The sequence below is a fragment of the Dromaius novaehollandiae genome, chromosome Z (genome assembly GCF_036370855.1).
Source record: "Dromaius novaehollandiae isolate bDroNov1 chromosome Z, bDroNov1.hap1, whole genome shotgun sequence".
NCBI classification, from domain to species: Eukaryota; Metazoa; Chordata; class Aves; order Casuariiformes; family Dromaiidae; genus Dromaius; species Dromaius novaehollandiae.
The window spans coordinates 16,457,993-16,477,686 of NC_088132.1; the positions used below are offsets into that span (position 1 = coordinate 16,457,993).

Consider the following 19,694-nt stretch of genomic DNA (forward strand, 5'->3'; position numbering starts at 1 on the left):
AGGCCACCATCACTTCATTTGTGCCTCCTCCTGCCAAGGCAACGGGGCCTGTTCTCAGCCTCCAGAGGCTGACGCTCTGCCTGCTGCCCCCGGCACCCCAGACCCCACCAGCCTCTCCCTTGTTACGTGCATGGCGGTTGTGGCAGAAGTGCTAGAGCTCTGCTGCTGTGCGTATGGACCCTGTAAAAGGCAAAGGGGAGGGTGTCAAGGGCTTTATCAGCAAGGCTTTAGCACTGGATCCTTTGCTATCCCAATGCCCCTGCAGTTCCAAAATACAAAATGGAGGCTTTTCAGGCACCACTGAGCAGCAGACATGCAGGCAGTGAGCGCCGTGCTCACTTCAAGGCACAAACACAATGCACATGTAAAACACCACCAGTTCAGGTGGACCTCTGTTAAACTCTGCTTCTCTTAGCTGCTTAAAAAACAAGGTGTCAAGCGAAAAGCGAATGTCTTCAGACATGGCATGGATCACTCTTTCAAAAAAAAGAAGAAAGAAAAGAAAAAAAGACCAACAAAGCAACGACCCCAAAATAAGACCTACAACAGGAGGAAATCTTACCTCCTGTGAAACGGCCTTGGAAATCCTCCTAAATGAGCTAAGCATCTGGCACAGAGCCAATGCTAAGACCTGAATTCCCTGAGAAGGCTCACAGCATTGGGAAGAATGGCGGCTACCCAGAAAACTGTCACGTCAGTATTTCCACTTGAAGCTAAAATTGGAGAAACAAGAAAAGGTTAAAAAGAAAGCCAAGAGACTGGATTCAACAGAAGCAACAAGGGGAAGGTAGTTCCTTGCTGAAACCAGCCCAGGAACACAGAAATATCAAGTGTGACAAGTGCTGTCTCTGCCTCCCCATGAATCTTACATGACAGTGAACTAGTTGGAAGGGTCTTTCAGAAAACGCTGCATAACATTTCCTGTTTGCTAGAAGCACATTCATGTAATTACTGTGTTTCTCTCAGAAAAGACTTTTTCCTTTTTTCCAAGCAAGCAGGGAAGTCAACGTAATGGGCAGAGTGGGCCAACCCAAGGTTGAAAGAAATCACTTGGCAAGAAGCGGGCATCTACTGCATCTTCTCCTAAATCGCAGCAAGATGTCAGGAGCTTCATAGCAAGCCTGCTACTTTGCTTTGCCCCTCAATTTAGGGTCTCAAGCCAGTATCAACATTACCTCTTGCAACTTGACATCCCAGCAGCAGGCTGGCAGCAGAGTTATTGTGCCAATTACCATGCACACGCCAACCTGCCTTGACCTGAAGCTACTACATGAATGGTGCTCAGCAAATCACCTCACCAAGACCTCCACGCTCGCATCCTCTCATCAGCGCAGTAGTGCTCAGCCAGTATTCTCACAGCTTTTCTATTGGACATCAGACCAGTCCCCTAGAAATGCTGAGCCAATGAGTTGACAAGGCCAAGAGATATGACATCATTCAGTGACCGGGGTGGGCTGGGAAATCAACTGCCAGAGGAGTCTACCTCTCATGAGGCCCTGCACACTTTCCTTCCATGACAGAGACCAAGCAAGTGAGATGAAGCCACCGACTTTAAAATCCTGCCAGTGACCAGCAAATCAGCACTGGTGAGCTCTCAGCACCTGGAAAACCACTCTCCGGTGATTCTGGGCACTGACTTGCAAAGGAGGGATGGCTTTTTCCTCTGCAGGAAGAAGCAAAGCTTCTCATTCTCTCCTTTACACAAGCTGGACTTTGGAGTAGCTGGATGTCACAGGCCCCTGCTGTCTTTCCTTCTCCTTCAGGAAGATCAGAAACATCAGCAAAGAACCCACTCTTTCAGCAAACAATGGCTGCGGTATTTTCTTTAGTTAAAGTTCATGAGAAATGGCACAAGCCTGGCAAGGTCTTCTTTCTTCCTTGAGATTTGTTGCAGAATGTATGGATGGGATCTCCTTCTTCTTTTTTTTTTTTTTATTCACCTGCATCTTTTAATGTTTTCTATGGTTAGAGAGTTTATTGGTACCTTGGCCTCATCTTTCACTGATTTCGTAGCTTCCTGCTTTCTTGTCACTGTGCTCCATCTCAGAGCAGAAGATAAGGCATCAACATTTCACCTGTCGAGGTCAGAAGCAAGAAGGACAGTCTGGACACACAGGGAGGCTTGGAGAGCTCCTTGCTGATGGCGGTCTGCCACTGAGAAGAAGTGTACCCCATCAAACCTCCTCCACCACGTGAATAGGAAGTCTTGCCCTTCGCTTCCTCCCAAATACGCAAGTCAGAACTTGGACTACTGCTGCCTCGACAGGTTAGTAAATCCTGGTGACACAAGAAATGCTCTTCTTCCCTAAGAGCCTGGCAAGCTCTCCCGGAACCAGGATAATGCAAGGAAGAAGGAAAAGACCTCTCTTGTGTCAATGCTACAAGTTGAGTCAGAATTGTTTTACCAGCAGAAAAGGGAGAGTGGTTCTGCCTATGCATGCTCATGTAAGCAGGATACAGCTGGTTTTCAGAAGACTAGTTTGTAGAAATGCTGTTACCTGGGAAGAAAGGACAGGGGAGGGACTGGTGACGGACTGAACTGATGCAGAGATGGGATTAGCATTTGGCAAGTTTTGCATTCTTTTTCTGCCTCTGTCACTGATTTTAGCAAAACCTCTGGCCGCTGCTGCCACTCTATGCTGAAGCAGGGCTTGGGACAGACTGACCATGTGGAGCACTGCAGGGCTGTGGCAGATTTTCCACTGCCTCACCAGATCGTGCTGCCCAAAGAACTTCCAGCCAGACAGAGGGAAGTCCACACCAGTAAAACAGCAACCTTGGGAGAACAGCACCACCTCTGCTCTGCATGAGGGCTGCCTGAGGAGTCAACGGTTACCTTTGTGGGATGTGCTGAAATGTGCCATTAGGGGAAAGCATGTTTCACACCCAGGCCAAAAAAGTACTCTGGAAACACTTTTGGTCCTCTCACAATTCATTGCAGGAAAAAAGCTGGTGTTTTGCTTCCCAGCACCGGCCAGGGAAGTTGTCAAAGACACCAAGTATATTTAGGTGAACATTTCTGCTTCACACGGAGGGCTGGTGGGAACCTCTTTCCTCTCTTAGCCGGTGAAGACCTCTCACCTTGTGCTTGAGTCTCTAGGAATTGGTAGCTCCATTTATGACAGTTATTCAGTGCAACAGGGTAATCAACACACGGTGTGGGGACCCAGCAGCAGGCACACACGAGGAGAACTGCTTTCACAGTTTATGATCATTTGGGCCTGCTAAGCTGGTAGCACTGGTGGACGAGATTTGAGAAAGACTGATGGACATGTTGTTGGACCACCAGTCCCTTGTATGCATGAAAGAAACTATTGCTTTCACAGAAACGTGTCTGACTTTCATGACAGCGATGAATTTGACAGGATGCATATTGCTTAAATCAGCTTTGCAAACACAGTGCCCCAAAGAATGGTAAGCCCAAGTGTATTTTTCACCCATTCCTGTATTTGACACCAGTGACATCTTGTGGAGAGTGACACTGACTCGAGGCAAACCCTGCCTGTAGCTCTGGCTGTGCTGTTTCTGCAGTCACACGCTCACCCCTGTGTGCTGGAGTTGTGCAGTGAATAAAGATCAGGCGTGTGGCTTCACACAGGTGAGATCCTCTGGATCCTAACAAGAGGAAACTGGGATCAAATGGGTCTGCGACTTCTGGCTGAGGAGCACTAATAAACAGATAACAGCTAACTGAAGTGACGGGGCAGAAGGAGAAGCGTGTGTGTAGCTCTCAGACCAAGGGCACTGTTAATGCCACAGTGCAAAGCCTCCTGCCTTGTGTGCGCTCTGGCTACAGCAAAATGACACCGACATTTCGTCCCACCCATATGTACAGTTGGAGTCCAACGTTAAATCAGAGCTACCGGCAAAGAAATTGCCTGGGGAGGCAGGTAAAAGCAGTGGGTTTTGCTGGCCCGAGTGAGGCCAAACACATTGTTGTGATCCCTGCGGAGGAGGGGAGGGTCACCGTAAGCTGGCCGCGTTGACTGGCCACATTTGCGGAGTGAAGCAACTCTGTGGTGCCTGGCACGCTCGTCGTGACATGGAGAGTTCTGCCTGGCCCTTGCAGGAAATGCACGTACCAGTTTGTCCAGACAGTTTTGCCCAGGATTCAGCTGGTTTTGTTCCAAGGAGAGGGAGGTGGCAGGGTGAGCTATGGAGACCGGCAGGAAGGTGCAGCTCCCGGCAGTGCTGGCCAGCGCTGGAAAGCAGCAGTGCAGCTGTGGCTGAAATACTCTCGCCCCACTACGAAGGCAATGTCTAATATGCAGAAACAACATGACGAGTGAGCACCCACCCTGCAGCACACCAGCAGGCTTAGGATACACACACGCGCAAAAGATGCTGCACGATGACAAGGGAAAAAGTGCTAGGAGGCCAGGGAGTCCATAGCTCTCAGCTTTGTGCATGGCAGCTTCAGTGTCTGGGCTACTGATGTCTCGGACAGTCGGGACGAGGTGCCTGGCCAACAGCAGAAGTAAATTAGAAAATATGGTCTCACAGACGCTAACACAAAATCCTAGCCCTGCTGAAAGCAATGTCAAAGTTCTCAGGCAAGGAGTATCCCCTGGGCCAGCTCTGCTCCCTCTTGTGGCACTTTGCTTCCAAAGCTTCATTTTGGTTAGGACTGCAGAGCTTTGCCACTGTAGAGACACTTCCAGCAGGAATATTAGGCAATCTGGGACCACAGGAGGCTTAAGTGTGAAAAGGAAAAAGTTCTCCAGCATTCCTACTATCAAGAGACATGAATGATGGGCCCTACAAAGTTCTACAGAGGTGTAATATTGAGAAACTGAGATTGAATGCGTTACCCTATTCCTGAGCTAATGCTCATATCTCAGGCTGCCAAGCTCATTGCAAATCAGTGCTGGGGGGTCGGCTGTGGCTGGGCAGCCCTGCAGACACACAGCGTCCTCTGCCCTCTGCCACTGGCACAGTTAATCACACAGAGTTGATGAGTCGTGGGACCTGTCAGCACAACAGGGACACCACGGAGATGAAATAGGGCTGGCTGGGGCAGATGTAGATGTGTCCTTGGGGAGGTCCCAGCCCTCCACTGCCGGAGGTGGGATGTGGCCTCTATGTGCCTACTCAGAAACGAGGCACCCAGTGAGAAGACAGAAATGCACTGACAGACAAAGACTCCATGAAAGGTTCACAAGGTCAAGGCAATCTCTTGGGTCGGTGTCGCAAGGGAAGCCACCACCTGGCACAACTCCTGTGTCCTTTTCCCATCAAATCTCTGTCCCACAAAAGGCCATGACATACAGGCCTACCTGAAGTTGTGGGGAAAAGCAGGACATTACCTAGATGGGAGGTATAAATTTCTGAGGCCAGAAAATTCAGCCAGAGCCCAAAGGTAGCTATCTCCATGGGCAGAAGCATACAGTGGAGACACAAAGCCAGCAGTATGCTGTCACTTCAAAGACCGAAGTAACCATTAATACACCCTGATAACTGCTCTCAGAGTATCTAGACAGCTCCTGGAAAAGCAGGAGGGAGAAGCTGACTGTTAAGGGTCACGTGTTTGTTGAGGTCGCTCATTTGTTGATCATTGCAAACAGTGCACAGAAAAAGGCACAGTGTGTTTGGCATATGGGGCCGCTTCCACACCCACAGTCTTGCGGCAATGTGCCGGGCTCGTAAGGAGGCTGCAGCTGGGGGGAAAAGCCTGGACATGTTTGTGCTGTCAATCACCCCGTAGATCTGGCATTGTCTTGCACTGGGGACACTGCTGGTGAGGGCAAGGAGGCGGCACAGGGAGCTATGATCAGGCCGGTTCCTGACTCCTGCATGCTGGACATGGACTTCTCAACAGCTCAATGCTGAAGTTAATGGAGAAATCCAAAAACGGCAGGAAGAAAAATCTCACAACAGCTCTGGTAAAGATGAACATGGAAATATTAGTGATGCTGTTAATAAGGGATGACTGGGCTGGGCCTCCCCGGGAAGGTGGTGGATGAGCATGTTCTGCTGTGACATCACATCACGCCTCGCGCCACCTCACGGGCTTCTGTGAGGTCACAGCTGCACATCCCTTATTGCCCCGCAGGGCTGTGGACGCCCGCAGCCTGCTGCAGGGAGCTCGCCGTGGTCTCACGGCTCATTGCTCTCAGCAGGCCCGCTCCTTTCGGGGTGCTCTGTGGCTTTTTGCCCAATCGGGCAAAAAGCGTGTGTGTGGAAGGGAGGCCGGGAGCTGAGCACTTGTTTCCTCCCAGCAATGGCGAGGAGACGGGCTCCCCAGCGGCAATGGCGCCGCCCAGAGACGCCGGCAGCCTCTGCCGAGCGGGACTCCGAGGTGGTGCTGGAGGCCCAGGTGGCCGGGGCCGGCCTCAACGTCGCCAGTAAGGCGCCCACTAACAGCAGCCACCGCGCCAGGAACAACGCTGGTAAGTGCCACACCGCGGAGACCCTCAGGGCGAGCCCATCCCTCGGCCATCTCGGCTACGCTGCTGCTTCGCGTTACATGCAGAGAGGCTCCACTTTTGCACCCACCCAGCCTGGCTCGCCCAGGCCTTACCACCCCGCAGAAACCGCAAAATCACAAAATCACAGTCGCAGAGAGGGGTTTAGAGCAATCACGTGACTATGATGCAATGACCTCTACTTTCCCTGTTGTTGTGGGGTGCTGTGGTACCCGTGGGACACGCTACCAAAACCTGACCGGCCGCGCTGCGGCAGCAGTGGCTGCAGGGGACGGCTCCTCGGCTCCCCGGTGTGGCCCTGCTCCAAGGCACGGCCACGGCACTGACCCTGCCTGTGGAGGCAGCACGAGGGGCTCAGTGCGTCCCTCCCACGGGGAGCTGAAACTCCTGGCAGTCCCGCAGGAGGGACCACAGGAGCGAGACCTCACTTGCCACTGGTTTCTTTGCCCAGGGATCATCTCCCGCATCACTTGTTACCTGGCGATGGCCATTATCTTCCTGCGGAGACTCATCAGCACCTGTGTCTCCGCCATGTGAGTACCTTCCCCGGCCCCCACCACAAAAACATAAAGGTCTCTGTGATCTCCAGTGGGAACAGGCCTGCTTTCAGAGCGAAAGGGACAGCAAGCACACCTCAACCCCTATGTTCTCTTTTCACTTGCTAGATCTGTTTGCTTCCCTCGATGATTTTCATGCCTCTTCTGAAGGCGCTCTTGGGGCACTTGCTTGCAGGAAGCTCTGCCCGGGGTGGAGAACGGTGCTGACAGAAACCATGTGCCTTTTGGAGTCTGCCCTGGCAGCTTTCTGGCAGCAGCAGACTTCCAAAACGGCTGCTTTTCCGCTTTGACGGCAACGTGCTCACTGTGAATGGGCTTGCCCAAAGCTTGCAGCTCTGGTAACAACAGCATTGCCTCTTTTCTAGGCAAAAGATGCCCCAGAAGAAAAAAAGGCTCTGGAAAGTCCTCTTCTGCATCTCTGCCACTCTTGGTGAGCACAGCTGCCAGCAGTAGCACAGCTCTGCTGGATGCCAGCACTGGGGGGTACCAACTACCTCCGGGGCACCAAGCACGCCTGGGAGCATGGCTCGACACACCCGGAGGCCTGGGGGAAGGCCACCAGGCATCTCTGCAGCACTTGTGCACATCCTCCGCTGAGCTGGGGCCACCCAGCTCTGGCGGGAGACAGCATGGACTCCATGTAGCATGACTACAGCAACACCTAGAAATCCTAGGAAACTAACGGCCTCCTGCTGATGTGCATTACAGCTGCTGTCTACTGCTGGGGCTGGCTGTCAGTGGGGACATTACGGGCCGGGGAAGCACCACAGGTCAGTGACTGCTGTTGTGGGACAGGACGCTCCTGCAAAGGTGCCTTTTGCTGATGGTGGTGGCAGAAACCACAGAATCCTCCGCTTCCATCCAAAGGCATCCCAAGCAGCAACTTCTGTTGGGTCTCCCTCTGGGAAAGGGGGAAACCTCCTCTGGGAAGCCCGGGCAGCTCTGCGAGGGCATGCTCATGGAGAGCCTTTCCCTTTCAGGAGCTGCCAGAGCAGTCTGCAGTGGAGACGAACCCCTTGCAGTAAGAGACATTTCCTGACCTGCAGCTGATTGCGCACAGTAGCGTGGGCCACCCCATGCTAGCTGCACTTGCTTGCGTCATGTCCAAGGCTCCCTGGCGTGCCAGGGTGGGGGGAAGGGAAGCATTCCCAACACAGGGAATGGAAAGGGCGCACAAGGCACACGCCTCTTGTCCTGTGTGAGTGCGGAGGCTCCCAGCAGGGGCTGGGCAGTCCCTCACAAGACCTGCTGTCCCGCTCTCTGCAGGAACTCGCTTGCTTTGTTGAGGCAGCAAGTCCACAAGACGCAGCTTCTGTGGGAGCAGGTGGCTCGCCTGAGTGCCGAGATCAGCAGTGTGAAGAAGGTGATCCTGCGTTTGGTGAAAGAGGCCTTGGAGCAGCACCCCCCAGCATCCAATGGGGGCGTCTCTTCTGTCTCTTCTGGGCTGCCTCCTCCTCCTCGGCTCTTCTCAGACATGGAGGAGGGGGCCGTTTCTCTCGGGCGTGTGTCTCTGAGTTCAGCACTTGGTCAGCATGTGGCGGGAGGGATCATTCCTGGGAAATGGCTGCTGCTAGGCAGCGGCCCAGGCAGCTGGGCTCTCCTGAGTCCCCAAGTCCCCTCCCAGCTCCTCTGCAGATGCTGCCCACAGCCGCAGCCAGAGGAGCGCCCTGCTGCCTGTAGACCGGCAGGCAGCAGCTGCCAGCAGCATGCTGCAGGGGACAGACACTGTTCATTCATGTCTTTCCTAGGAAGTTCAGCAGCTGAGAGAGGCAATGCCCGAGACCGCTCTGCAGGACTATGCCCACATGTCCGACAGGGCCCTCAGAAGCTCAGGTATGAACCCAGCAGGGCAAGGCTCAGCGCACGCAGCTTGCGCAGAGCACTCGCAAAGGCAGGCTGCGCTCCAGACTCTGCTCACCCAAGCGCCGGAAGCTCCAGGGGCATCGTGGGCTCCAAGAGCAAGACTGCCAGAGGGGCTCTCTCAGACCCACCCCAGTCCTGCCCTCGAGCCTCTTGCCGGTGCCTCCGGCGCTGCCCCTACAGACGTTTCTGTGCTGACGGAGAGGCGCTCTTCCTCTCCACTGAGCTCTCCTCTGGACCAGAAATGAGTGTCCCTTGCTGTCGACACAGCAAGACCTCAGCTTCAGCCTGCTGTCATTCACACGGGGTCGTTCAAGCAGTCCCCTGGCACAGGGTGGGTCACAGCACCCCCTTCCCTCAACAGCCGGGCACCTCCGACATGGCAGCGTGCAGTGTGGGAGTCACAGGCGCTGGGGCTGGCGGGCAGCGTTAGAAACACCCCAAGCATCAGCTTCTCTAGTCTGCGGCCTCTGGCGGTCAGCTCGTGTCTTCCTTACAGGTGCCACCATCGACATCCGGAGAACGTCCAAGAGCTACGAGGGGCCAGAGCATGGGCTCTGCAGGGCTCTGTGGTTGCTCTGCTCTGCTGCAAACCCTCCACAAACAATTCTGCAGGTACCACAGCACCAGCCATCCACTTGGACCTCACGCCTTCCTGTGAAGCCAGCAGCAAGCCCCAGCGGCTCTCCCTTCACTCCAGAGCTGCCGCTCAGCCCCACACCACTGACACCTGACGAGTAACACTGGGCTTGGCTTCCCAGAAGGCTAGGGCTTCCCTTCAGGAGGGGACCTGAACTGAACTGCTACCTGCTGCCCACAACACCTGGTCACAGCTGGGTGCAGCTGTTTCTCTGTGGTGACCCAGTTTCCCTCCCTCCTCCCTGATTCTCCCTTCTCAGATGGCTTGGCAGGGGGACCTGCACAGAGCCCCTGCGCACAGAGAGATTTTTTTTGCTCCAGCACCCGGGCTCAGATGTGGGGGCTCAGATGTGTCCTAATGCAGACTTTCCTCTTCTCAGGAGCACTGAGAGGCCCCTTCATGGGGCAGCAACGACAGGCGTGCACTTCTGTCTGTTCCCTCACATGCTGTTCGTTTATGAGCAGAACAACCTGTAGACAAACCGGTGCCTGTCTTCCAGTTACGCGAGTAGTGGTGGTGTCCCCGTCCCTCCCTCACCAGCCACTCTGGTTCTTTTCTGCTTTCAGCCAGACGTGACTCCCGGACAGTGCTGGCCTTTCCAAGGGTCTCGGGGGCAGGTGGTCATTCGGATGCCTGCACCCATCCAGCCAACCGCTGTCACCGTGCAGCACATCTACAAAGCAGTCTCTCCGTCCGGGACCGTCAGCAGCGCCCCCCGACATTTCACTGTCTCGGTAAGTCTCTGCTGCGCTGGGAGGTGGCCCTGGGGAGAAGCCAGAACAGGCGCTCCCTTGTCTTTGTGCCTGCTCGGAGGTTTGGGCCTTGCTCTCTCGGGAGCACTGCCCCAGGAGGACATGTCAAGGCACGTGGGGGTTTTCTCCTTCTCAAGAGCTGCTCAGTGCTTTCTGGCCACGCATCTCAGGGCAGTCGATCCACCCTCCAGGAGGAGGCCCTGCTTCACCGTAACCTGCGCTTGACTACTGCTCAAGCCATGGCAGAGGGTGGGTGGGTAACAGGTCCTGATCCAGCGGGTGCCTCTCCCCATCCTCGGGGGCAGCCTGACCCTTGTGCTTTGTCTCGGAGGGAGTGGACGAGGAGGCGGAAGAAGAAACTCTCCTTGGGACATTCATGTACGACGTGGAAAAAGAGGCCATGCAGACCTTCCCTCTCAAGGTACAGGCAGTGCGTGTGGGCAAAGGCCAGGCAGGAACGCGCATTTGCCCTAGTGCCGGGGCAGAAAGAGCGTTCGCAGTCCCTGCCTGGGGGGGCAGAGGGGCCTGCCCTTAGCAGGGCCACGGCTGGCAGAGGGACATCCCTGCCTTCTGCTCTTGCTCTTTGCACCCCACTAACCATCTTTCTTCTTCCCATGATTTCTTTACAGCAGGAGCTTTCCAGACCCTTTCAATACATAAAACTTTTTGTGCGGAGCAACTGGGGAAACACGGAGTTCACCTGCATTTACCGCGTGCAGGTTCACGGGAAGGTGGCGAGCCAGACCTCCTCTCCGCAACCCGAAGACATGAGGAGACCTCTTCTTAATAAGAAATAAAAAGAGGAAAACAAGCAAAGGCAGGCCCAGGGACATGGCAGGGTGCACTGTAACCGGAGGCCTGGGGTAACGGCAGCTGCCGAGGGAGCACCCGACCCGGGGTAGCGGCAGGACCGGGGCTACTGTCACGGACCCAGGGCAACAGCAGGGTGGGAAAATGGCACGCGAGGTAACGCCATGCTCCAGGGTAACAGCACGGCCCTTATTTGACACAGCAGCCCGGGAGAGCAGCACGTCAGTGGATAGCTCTAGAGCCGGGATAACGGCAAGGCCTGGGGTGATGGCAGCCCCTGTTAATGGCAGTCCCGGAGCAGAGGCAGCCCGGGAAGCCGCTGGCTGCGGGTAACAGCAGGGCTGCAGCAGCGGCAGGAGCAGGTAAGGGCATGCTCGGGGTCCCGGAAGGCCTAGGCACCCCAGCCCGCACAGAAGGACCCTTTCAGTCCCTGCTTGCAGAGAGGGACCATGTCATCAGTGCCAGCTGCTGCTTTAGCCAGTGCAAAGAAGCTGGACTGCTGTGGCTGGCACTCGACAGAGCTTCTGCTTGAGGGGAGCCCTGTGCCGTGCTCGGATAGCCTTCACGCTTCTTCCGCATCATGCTCCTGGCCCCGTCACCCTGCTCCCCCTTCTCCCCTCCACCCCTCTCAGAAAGCACCAAACCATGCTGGGCAAGCAAATGCCCCGCCTCTCCCAGCAAGCCTAGCCCGGCTCCTCCAGCTTGGCAAAAGACAGCCAGAAGAGGCGCCAGACTTGGGGAGCAAAGGGGCAGGCTTGTGCACAGCGCGGCACAGAGCACCTCTACAAGGAGACCTCGATACGGCAAAGCAGCCTGGGTTGAAACACCTCCCCCTTGTTTCTGTGCTTCCCCCAGCGCCAGGCTCTCAGCAGGGCCTTGGGGCTCCTCAGCTGCATGCGGTGCAGAAGGCATGGGAACCTTCGGCCATGCCACTCTCTCTTCTGCAGCTGCCTCTTGACTGAGCGAGGACGACACTGAAGAAGCGTCCATTGTCGTAGTCAGCTAGGGCACGTAAACAGGCCAGGCGAGATGCTGGGATCAGCAGCACAACAGCAGTCAGGGAAGACTGCGAGCTTTGTGTTGGGAGCGGGTGAACGTCTTGCGTAGCCAGTGAAAACCTGCATCATTGAGGTCGCCCCTTGGGCTGCTCTACGAAACCCCCTGAAATGCCAACTCTGCATTCCTCTCACAACAAAGCGTGGCATGCCTGCACAGCCGCTGCAGGCCCCTTGGGGAAGCATGTGCTGAGCAGAGCTGCTTTGAGGGCCATCGGTGCCGAGGCTCCCTACAGAGCCGGACGCTCGAGGCCACCATCACTTCATTTGTGCCTCCTCCTGCCAAGGCAACGGGGCCTGTTCTCAGCCTCCAGAGGCTGACGCTCTGCCTGCTGCCCCCGGCACCCCAGACCCCACCAGCCTCTCCCTTGTTACGTGCATGGCGGTTGTGGCAGAAGTGCTAGAGCTCTGCTGCTGTGCGTATGGACCCTGTAAAAGGCAAAGGGGAGAGTGTCAAGGGCTTTATCAGCAAGGCTTTAGCACTGGATCCTTTGCTATTCCAATGCCCCTGCAGTTCCAAAATACAAAATGGAGGCTTTTCAGGCACCACTGAGCAGCAGACATGCAGGCAGTGAGCGCCATGCTCACTTCAAGGCACAAACACAATGCACATGTAAAACACCACCAGTTCAGGTGGACCTCTGTTAAACTCTGCTTCTCTTAGCTGCTTAAAAAACAAGGTGTCAAGCAAATGTCTCCAGACAGGGCATGGATCACTCTTTCAAAAAAAAAAAAAAAAGAAAGAAAGAAAAAAAGACCAACAAAGCAACGACCCCAAAATAAGACCTACAACAGGAGGAAATCTTACCTCCTGTGAAACGGCCTTGGAAATCCTCCTAAATGAGCTAAGCGTCTGGCACAGAGCCAATGCTAAGACTTGAATTCACTGAGAAAGCTCACAGCATTGTGTGGCGGACAGATGAGTGAACTTTTCCCTTAAACATTTCTTAGTACAGAAGGTGCAAGCAAGCCATAACCCCAAACTAGCCATCTGTTCCCAGCAGAAACAGGACTGAGCTGCTGCGACCCCCAAAATGGTCTCCCTGCGACCACCCGGGACACACCGAGCCTGCGCCGAACCAGACCACAATCGGGCAGAGACTTTGGGACCTGGACTGTAAATTATTGCCGCTTAGCACCACTTCTATAAAACTTGCTTAGCATGAGTAGCTAAATTTGCTGAAGCCTTAGGCCGCACTCCTAGGTCAGTGAGAAAGGGCCCCAGAGCTGGTGCAGGCTGGAAAGATGAGGGAGTTACAGGCAGTCTGCATTCCTGTGCTTCGCACTCCAAAACGGAGGATGTCAAGGCTTTGAAATAAGGCCTGCTTGGGCGCCAGCACCCTGGGAAACAAAGCCTCCTCTCACTGCTGAAACAGTGTTAATTAGGGGGGTCTGGACTATCTCCCCCTCGTCAGGACCTTGGGAGATAACAGCTACTTTCACTGCTGGGGCAGTGCTAACTCTTAATTGCTGGAATTACCACCTCCTTGCCAGGACCTGGAGAGACCACAGGTGGGACCCGAGGAATGAAGACACACCTGTCAGCAGAAATTGCAACAGTAAAGATAAACAGCCTGCCTAGGGACAGCAATGAGACCCAATAGGGAGCAGGAGACCCCAGACCTGAATATTACTATTGGTCTGAATTACCGCGTGAGGGGTGGAGAGCTTAGATTGGAAAGTTATAATTGTCCAGGGATTTCTTTGTTCAGGGTCCCTCTTTGGAGGCACCCAGCTCGGGCTGTAATTACTGCACACGTGTCATTACAATTTATTTAATTTGCCTTGATTTGGCTCCAAATGTTTCCAAGACACCCAGGGTGAAGAGGACCAACGGGACGCCGCTGGATCCACGGGTGGTCATATCTCCCTCCCTCTCTCTCCTCTCTTTTGGTGAACATTCAAATCTGTTCAAATCATGCGGCACAGGACTTGTTTATCTAGTTAAAGTAATCACCATCGAGTTATCATATTTAGCCACATGCCTTGTCTTTTGTATTAATAAATCATAAAACTGGTTGGCTGGTGTCATTTCAGCTTAATTCAGTCCAAGAGCATCACAAACTTGGTCGCTGGTCCCAAGGGGAGGGAGGTCGTCCTAAATGCCTCCCTTTGGGCCGCGACACTCTCGCACACTCTTCTGAAAAGTCCCAATGTATTTCTGCCTTCAAAATGGTGATACTCTCCTTTATTCATGAACGTGATATTCCTCCTCCAAACTAAATTAATTAAGAAGCCAAAAAGTAATTTCCCAGGGGTCGTTAAGAAAGAATAAATGTGTAAGCCGAATGACAGAGGGTTTGTGGACTGCTGGTCTGTTGCAAACGTTCCTCAGGCTATATTAAGGAAAGGGCATTTTATGATGACATGCAGTGCAACTAAGCCATTTTTACAAGGGCTTCAGTTCTTTCACCTCCTGGAAATACTGAAAATGTGACAGACCCAGAGCTTCTTGCAAAATTGAATTTGGTCCAAAACGCAGGGAGTCCTTCTAAAGACTTCCTCTGCCTTTCACAGAGCTTCCCTGAGTGCTGGACTGTTGATGACAGCGCAGCAGGCAGAGAAGCTCAAAGACACCGCAGGTATTTGGGTGCCCGCCCCTCTCTGCAGGACGAGGCAGGGGCCGGACCAGCCGCGCAGCCCCCGGGGCCGCCGCTGCTCTCTGCCAGCCCGCGGGAGCGGAGGGGCGGCAGCTGCCACCGATCAGCCCCCGAAACCCTGTTTCGGGCCAGGCGCTGGCGCGGAGCCACCGCAGACCGGCTTCCCCCGGCGCAGACCGGCTTCCCCCGGCGCAGACCGGCCTCGCCGCCACCCCCCGCTCACGCCCGCGCCGGCCGTTAGGGCGCCTCAACGTCTCTCAGGGCGGCTGCGCGCGGGGGAGGGGCGGCGCGGGGCGGCGGTGCCCGCGGAGCGCCCGGGGGGCCGGCGGCGCGGGGGCCTTGCTTTTCTGCGTGGACACTGCTACACCGTCGTTAAGTGCCGTGTCCCAATATTTCCTTACACCTGCCAGGAGCATCGATGGCGTAGAAATAAAGAGGCCCAAAGAGCCACCGATGATCGCGTGGCCCTGCCTCGGCACGCGGCCCCCAGCCCAACCTTAAGGTCTGGGAAACCGGCACTGGCTTGCTCAGAGCCCCAGCTCAACACCAAGACAGCCTCGATACCAGATTCCTGCAGGAGTCATCGTGCCCTACGGCCGGATGGGAGAAAGACATCAGAGAGCCTTGCTGGGCGAACACGGTAAGATACAGGCCCATACAACATGAGGCTTCCTCAGCTCGCTGAGTGCCTTGTTTGGGGCCGTGTCAGTTGTATCCTCTTCTCTCCTTCAGCCGCCTTTCTCAAGGGCAGCTTCCTTGGCGCTTGGCGTCGCCTGACCACGTCACCTTCACCGCTCTTGTGGAAAACAGGAAGGTGGCTGCGAGGTCCTGGAGTGGGCTGCATTTTTCTCCCTTCAGGCAGTGTCTCCACTGCGACATTCTTGCCTTAAGCATTTTCCTTCTCTTTAGTGCTATTTTCGTTTTTGTGAAGTAACCATTATTTTGGCTGAAATGATCCAACAAAACCGTACTCACACATGGAACAAGCCCTACCTCAGGATAAACACGTAGATCCCCAATTGGTGGCAATTCACATCTCTGAAAGTTATTTCAGTGAGGCAAACTTGAGTTCTGTGGGTAGCTGGCAAAAACACAGGTGTACAGAGAGCTCAGAGAGCAGTCTCGCTTCATGCCGCCGTGGCTCTGCCCTACCTTGTAAAACATTTTGTTTCATAATCTTGCCTGGATGTAAGGAATGTCCCTGTGCTATTATCGTGTAAAGAAGATCAGGCCATCAACGTTTCTGAACTACGTTACAGCCATGGAGAAAATGCACTTGCAGTTACGGTCACTGAGAAGTCTTCCTTTCTACCACTTTCCTTTCTACTACATGGGCAGGATTTTTCCTGGTAGCTGGCTGTTGGTGGAAATGTCAGTGCTTCTTTCAGAGTGTCATCAGCCGTTTATGCTGACTGTCATCCAGGATCTCTCCAGGCTTTGGAAGGAGCAGTGTTGCCTGTGGCTGTTCCTCAGCGGGGATGTCACTGCCCACTGCTGCTCTGCACAGCAGCTGCTGCTAGAAGAGGAAGATGCCACCCACTTTCTACTAATCACACGGGGCAGTATGGCATGCGCTATTATGCCAATTCAGGCAAAATTTGTGTCTGAATTCAACTGTGCTAAATTGCAAGTGGTCTAGTTAAAGTCGAGCCTGAAGAAGTAACTGTGTAGTGCTTTAGAGAGACTTTATGACTTTCCGGCCTAAGAGAAAACACTGGGGAATGTAGGTTGTAAGGCTGCTTCGGCACTCACGCTCCGATTGAAAAGCAGACCTTGTGAGTCACCTTTTTCCAAAGCTTCAGAGGAGTGCATCTAATGTATGAGTGCAGACCCCGTGTGTGTCACACCCTCACTGGCAGCCTCTCGGCGGGACAGGAGTCAATATTACAAGTCTCCTGGAAGCTTTTTAGATGGGGATTTTGCCTAAGCACAAGCTGGGTAAGCAGGCGTTTATGTGTGCTGAATACAGCCACATGATCACTGAGTCTTTTGATGCAACATCGGAAGACCTGTGAAAAGAAGGGAGGAAAACTGGCTTTACACTTCACAGGAAAGATGATGCCAGCATAACATCCCGAGGTAATGACGGAAAAGGGGTGGCTTGCTGTTAAGTGAGAGAAACATCCTTAGAGTTCTGCTTCTGCATAAAGACTGGGCCGTTTGGCTCTGCCTGATGATGTTACAGAGCAAGGTATATGATGACCAAGAGAGAGCAAAATGCACACAGCATGGAGCATAAAGAGGAGGAAATAGAAAGTTGCCAGCAGGTTTAGGGATGTGATCCTCCTCTCTGCTTGGCCCTGGTGAGGCCACGTCTGGAGTACTGTGTCCAGTTCTGCAAACATGGCCTCATGCTCTCCAGCGTAAGAGAGACATGGAGCTACTGGAGTGGGTCCAGTGACAGGCCAGGAAGATGATGAAGGGACTGGAGCATCTCTCCTGTGAGGAAAGGCTGAGAGGTCTGGGCCTGTTCTGCCTGGGGAAGACATGGCTGAGGGAGGATCTTACCAGTGTACACAAATATCTGAAGGGCTGGTGTAAAGAGGGTTGGGCCAAAATCTTCTCGGTGCCCAGTGACAGGACGAGAGGCAATGGGCACAAACTGAAACACAAGACATTTCGTCTAAACATAAGGAAAAGGGAAAAACCTCTTCACTGTGGGGTGTCTGAGCACTGGAACAGGTTGCCCAGAGAGATTGTGGAGTCTCCATCCTCGGAGATCTTCAGAAGTCGTCTGGACACAGTCCTGGGCAACGTGATCTAGGTGACCCTGCTGGAGCATGGGGCCTGGACTAGGTGATTGCCAGAGGTCCCTGACAACACAACCCTTTTGTGATTCTGTGACTCTGTGAAAATATGAGTAGAGATGATGTGCCCTGTAGGTACTGGACATAGTAAGTGAGAGTACCTCAGGAAGGAAAGTCATGCCAGACAGTGGGCATCAAGTTAACAGCCATTTTCTAGACTGAGTGTCCCGCAGGGAGAACGAGCACTGAATTTCAGATTCATTGTCAGTACTCTAACCCTTATTTCAATTCATGTACATTTTTTCTGACAGCCATTGCATACATGTTATGAATTAAAACCACAGCCATAAGAACATGTAAACATTGGCTGCAGATGATGAATTTCTGTCCTTTTCATAGCGGTCAGTTCATACTAAGCAAGGTTAGGATCTGAGAAAGGCACGTCTCATAGTTTTTCAAGTAGTGATTAGATATTTACTGAATATTCAGTGTAGGAATTAAAAATGTTCTTCACTCCTCAGAGCAATTAAGCTGCTTAAGAAGGGTCTGCTCCCACAGTGACTAGTGCACTCTGATGTCCTCCCTGGTAGCTAGTCAGCTAATCTTTACTCTCTTCCTCATATTCCAGTAGAGACTCTTTCTGTATCCATTTTGCACAAAGAGTGGGAGACGTTATACGTTATACTTGCGTTGGGGGAAGGAAGAATGCGCCCAGCACACTGGTCTTTCCAAAGATAGATAGATTGTTTTCTTTGGGTTTTTGCTTTCATAATGCAGGGCTGGCACAAACCTTCTCCACGGTGGCCTCTCCATGTGTCCCTCCCTTCTGCTCTGCGAGGACATCCTGCAAGCAGCGGGCAGTCTTTCGGGGGAAGTCCTGAAGGAAGAGGTGGTGACAAACACTGCTGCAGCTTCTTCCTCGTTGAGGGACCTGCTAGAGGCAAAAGCAGGCTGAACTTCTGGCAGGTGAGCCTAATACTTCTCAGCACCCAGGAGAGCAGATTGCTCACCTGAACACAAGACCAGTTCCCACATTAATCTTATCCACATATGCCTGTCTGCCCATTGCGCTTGCAGTGACACAGTTAGGTGCCCTGACACCCTGGGAGCTCTATGTGGCAGTAATGGGTGTAGTGCAATCACCTAGGGAGACGGCAGGTTTACCTTTTCTTCCGCTGTGTATGCCGGAATAGGGTGGAACAATGAAGACTAGATTATTTTTTCTTTTAGATATTTTTTGCAGTCTGTGTGTCTGCCTCCTGCCTTTCCCCCACTGGTGAAATTGTTCCAAAAGCTTTGGTGAGTGCCTTTGCCTGCTCCACTGGCTCGCCCTGTCCTGCTGGAGGGGAGGGGGAAATAACGCCAGCCGTGGGGCCGACAGCTGAACCGCAGCTGTGTGGGACAGTGTGTCAGGCACTGTTGCTGTGTGAGCAAGATCATTGCAGATCAGCCTTGCGCATCAACAGCAACACAGAGACAAATTATGTGCAGTCCGCCAAGGATTTTACTGCACTTTCACTACTTGAACCAAGGGATGTTGTCCCCAACTCCTGTCACTGCTACCCTTGGCCTGTGAACGTTGTCTGACACTGCACGTGAAATCAAACTCTTGTTACCATCAGAGTCATCCACAGCTTCCTTATCTCCAGGTGATTCATTCCCCCAACGCGTCTTTATGGCCAAGTAAAAACAAAGGTCTTTTGTGTCACCGTTCCTAGGAAAACCCCAAAAGCTAGAGCTGCGGACAGGAAAGGCTGTGTAACATTGTGCAAAACTGTAAGTGATCAGCTGTTCTTAGCCAGCTGCTTAAGTGCTGGTAACATGCTGAACCAGGAGAGGATAAAGCTAAGCCTCTAGTCAGGGTCGGGCTGTGAAACTCGCTCCATGTGCAGGATCACCCTCTTCTCAGAGGGAATCAACAGCTCTCTGCCCCCAGCAAATGGTAGAAGAGCACTTCTCTGCCAGCATTTGCTCACTCTGCTCCCAGTTTTAGGGGCATGTTTTGAGGAAAAAACCAGCTTCCAAACTAGTACCAAGCAGGCGCTGGCAGCTAGCCCATCATTCTTTGTGACAGTTCATTTCTGAGTCTGCTGTGCAGGTGTTTGAGATGAGTGTCTGTGGCTCAGGCATTGCTGATCCTGGCTTTGGTGGGAGGAGGGACCGCCTGCCTGCCTGAGCTCCCTGTCTGCCCTGTCTCCTGCCCCACCTCCGCAAGAGATGCATTGGGCCAGGAGGGCACAACCATGTG

The 19,694-nt window shown here is 53.5% G+C and overlaps 1 protein-coding gene across 1 annotated transcript; it reads left to right on the forward strand.

Moving 5' to 3' along the window:
* The first annotated feature begins 5,832 nt into the window (after positions 1–5,832).
* Positions 5,833–11,021, forward strand: LOC135324881 (uncharacterized). The gene is made up of 9 exons (XM_064501910.1): positions 5,833–6,958; positions 7,348–7,412; positions 7,963–8,003; positions 8,249–8,345; positions 8,731–8,815; positions 9,342–9,457; positions 10,049–10,216; positions 10,566–10,655; positions 10,864–11,021. The coding sequence occupies exons 1-9, from the start codon at positions 6,597–6,599 to the stop codon at positions 11,019–11,021; spliced, it is 1,182 nt and encodes a 393-aa protein (XP_064357980.1). The 5' UTR covers positions 5,833–6,596.
* Positions 11,022–19,694: the final 8,673 nt, after the last annotated feature.

What these genes read in the sequence shown, in the direction of transcription:
- LOC135324881 (XM_064501910.1), top strand. Translation starts at nt 6,597, where the DNA reads ATGACCTCTACTTTCCCTGTTGTTGTGGGGTGCTGTGGTACCCGTGGG. An exon ending in AGCACCTGTGTCTCCGCCAT is followed by an intron (nt 6,959 to 7,347) that starts GTGAGTACCTTC and finishes CCTCTTTTCTAG; the next exon opens with GCAAAAGATGCCCCAGAAGA. An exon ending in CCCGACATTTCACTGTCTCG is followed by an intron (nt 10,217 to 10,565) that starts GTAAGTCTCTGC and finishes TTTGTCTCGGAG; the next exon opens with GGAGTGGACGAGGAGGCGGA.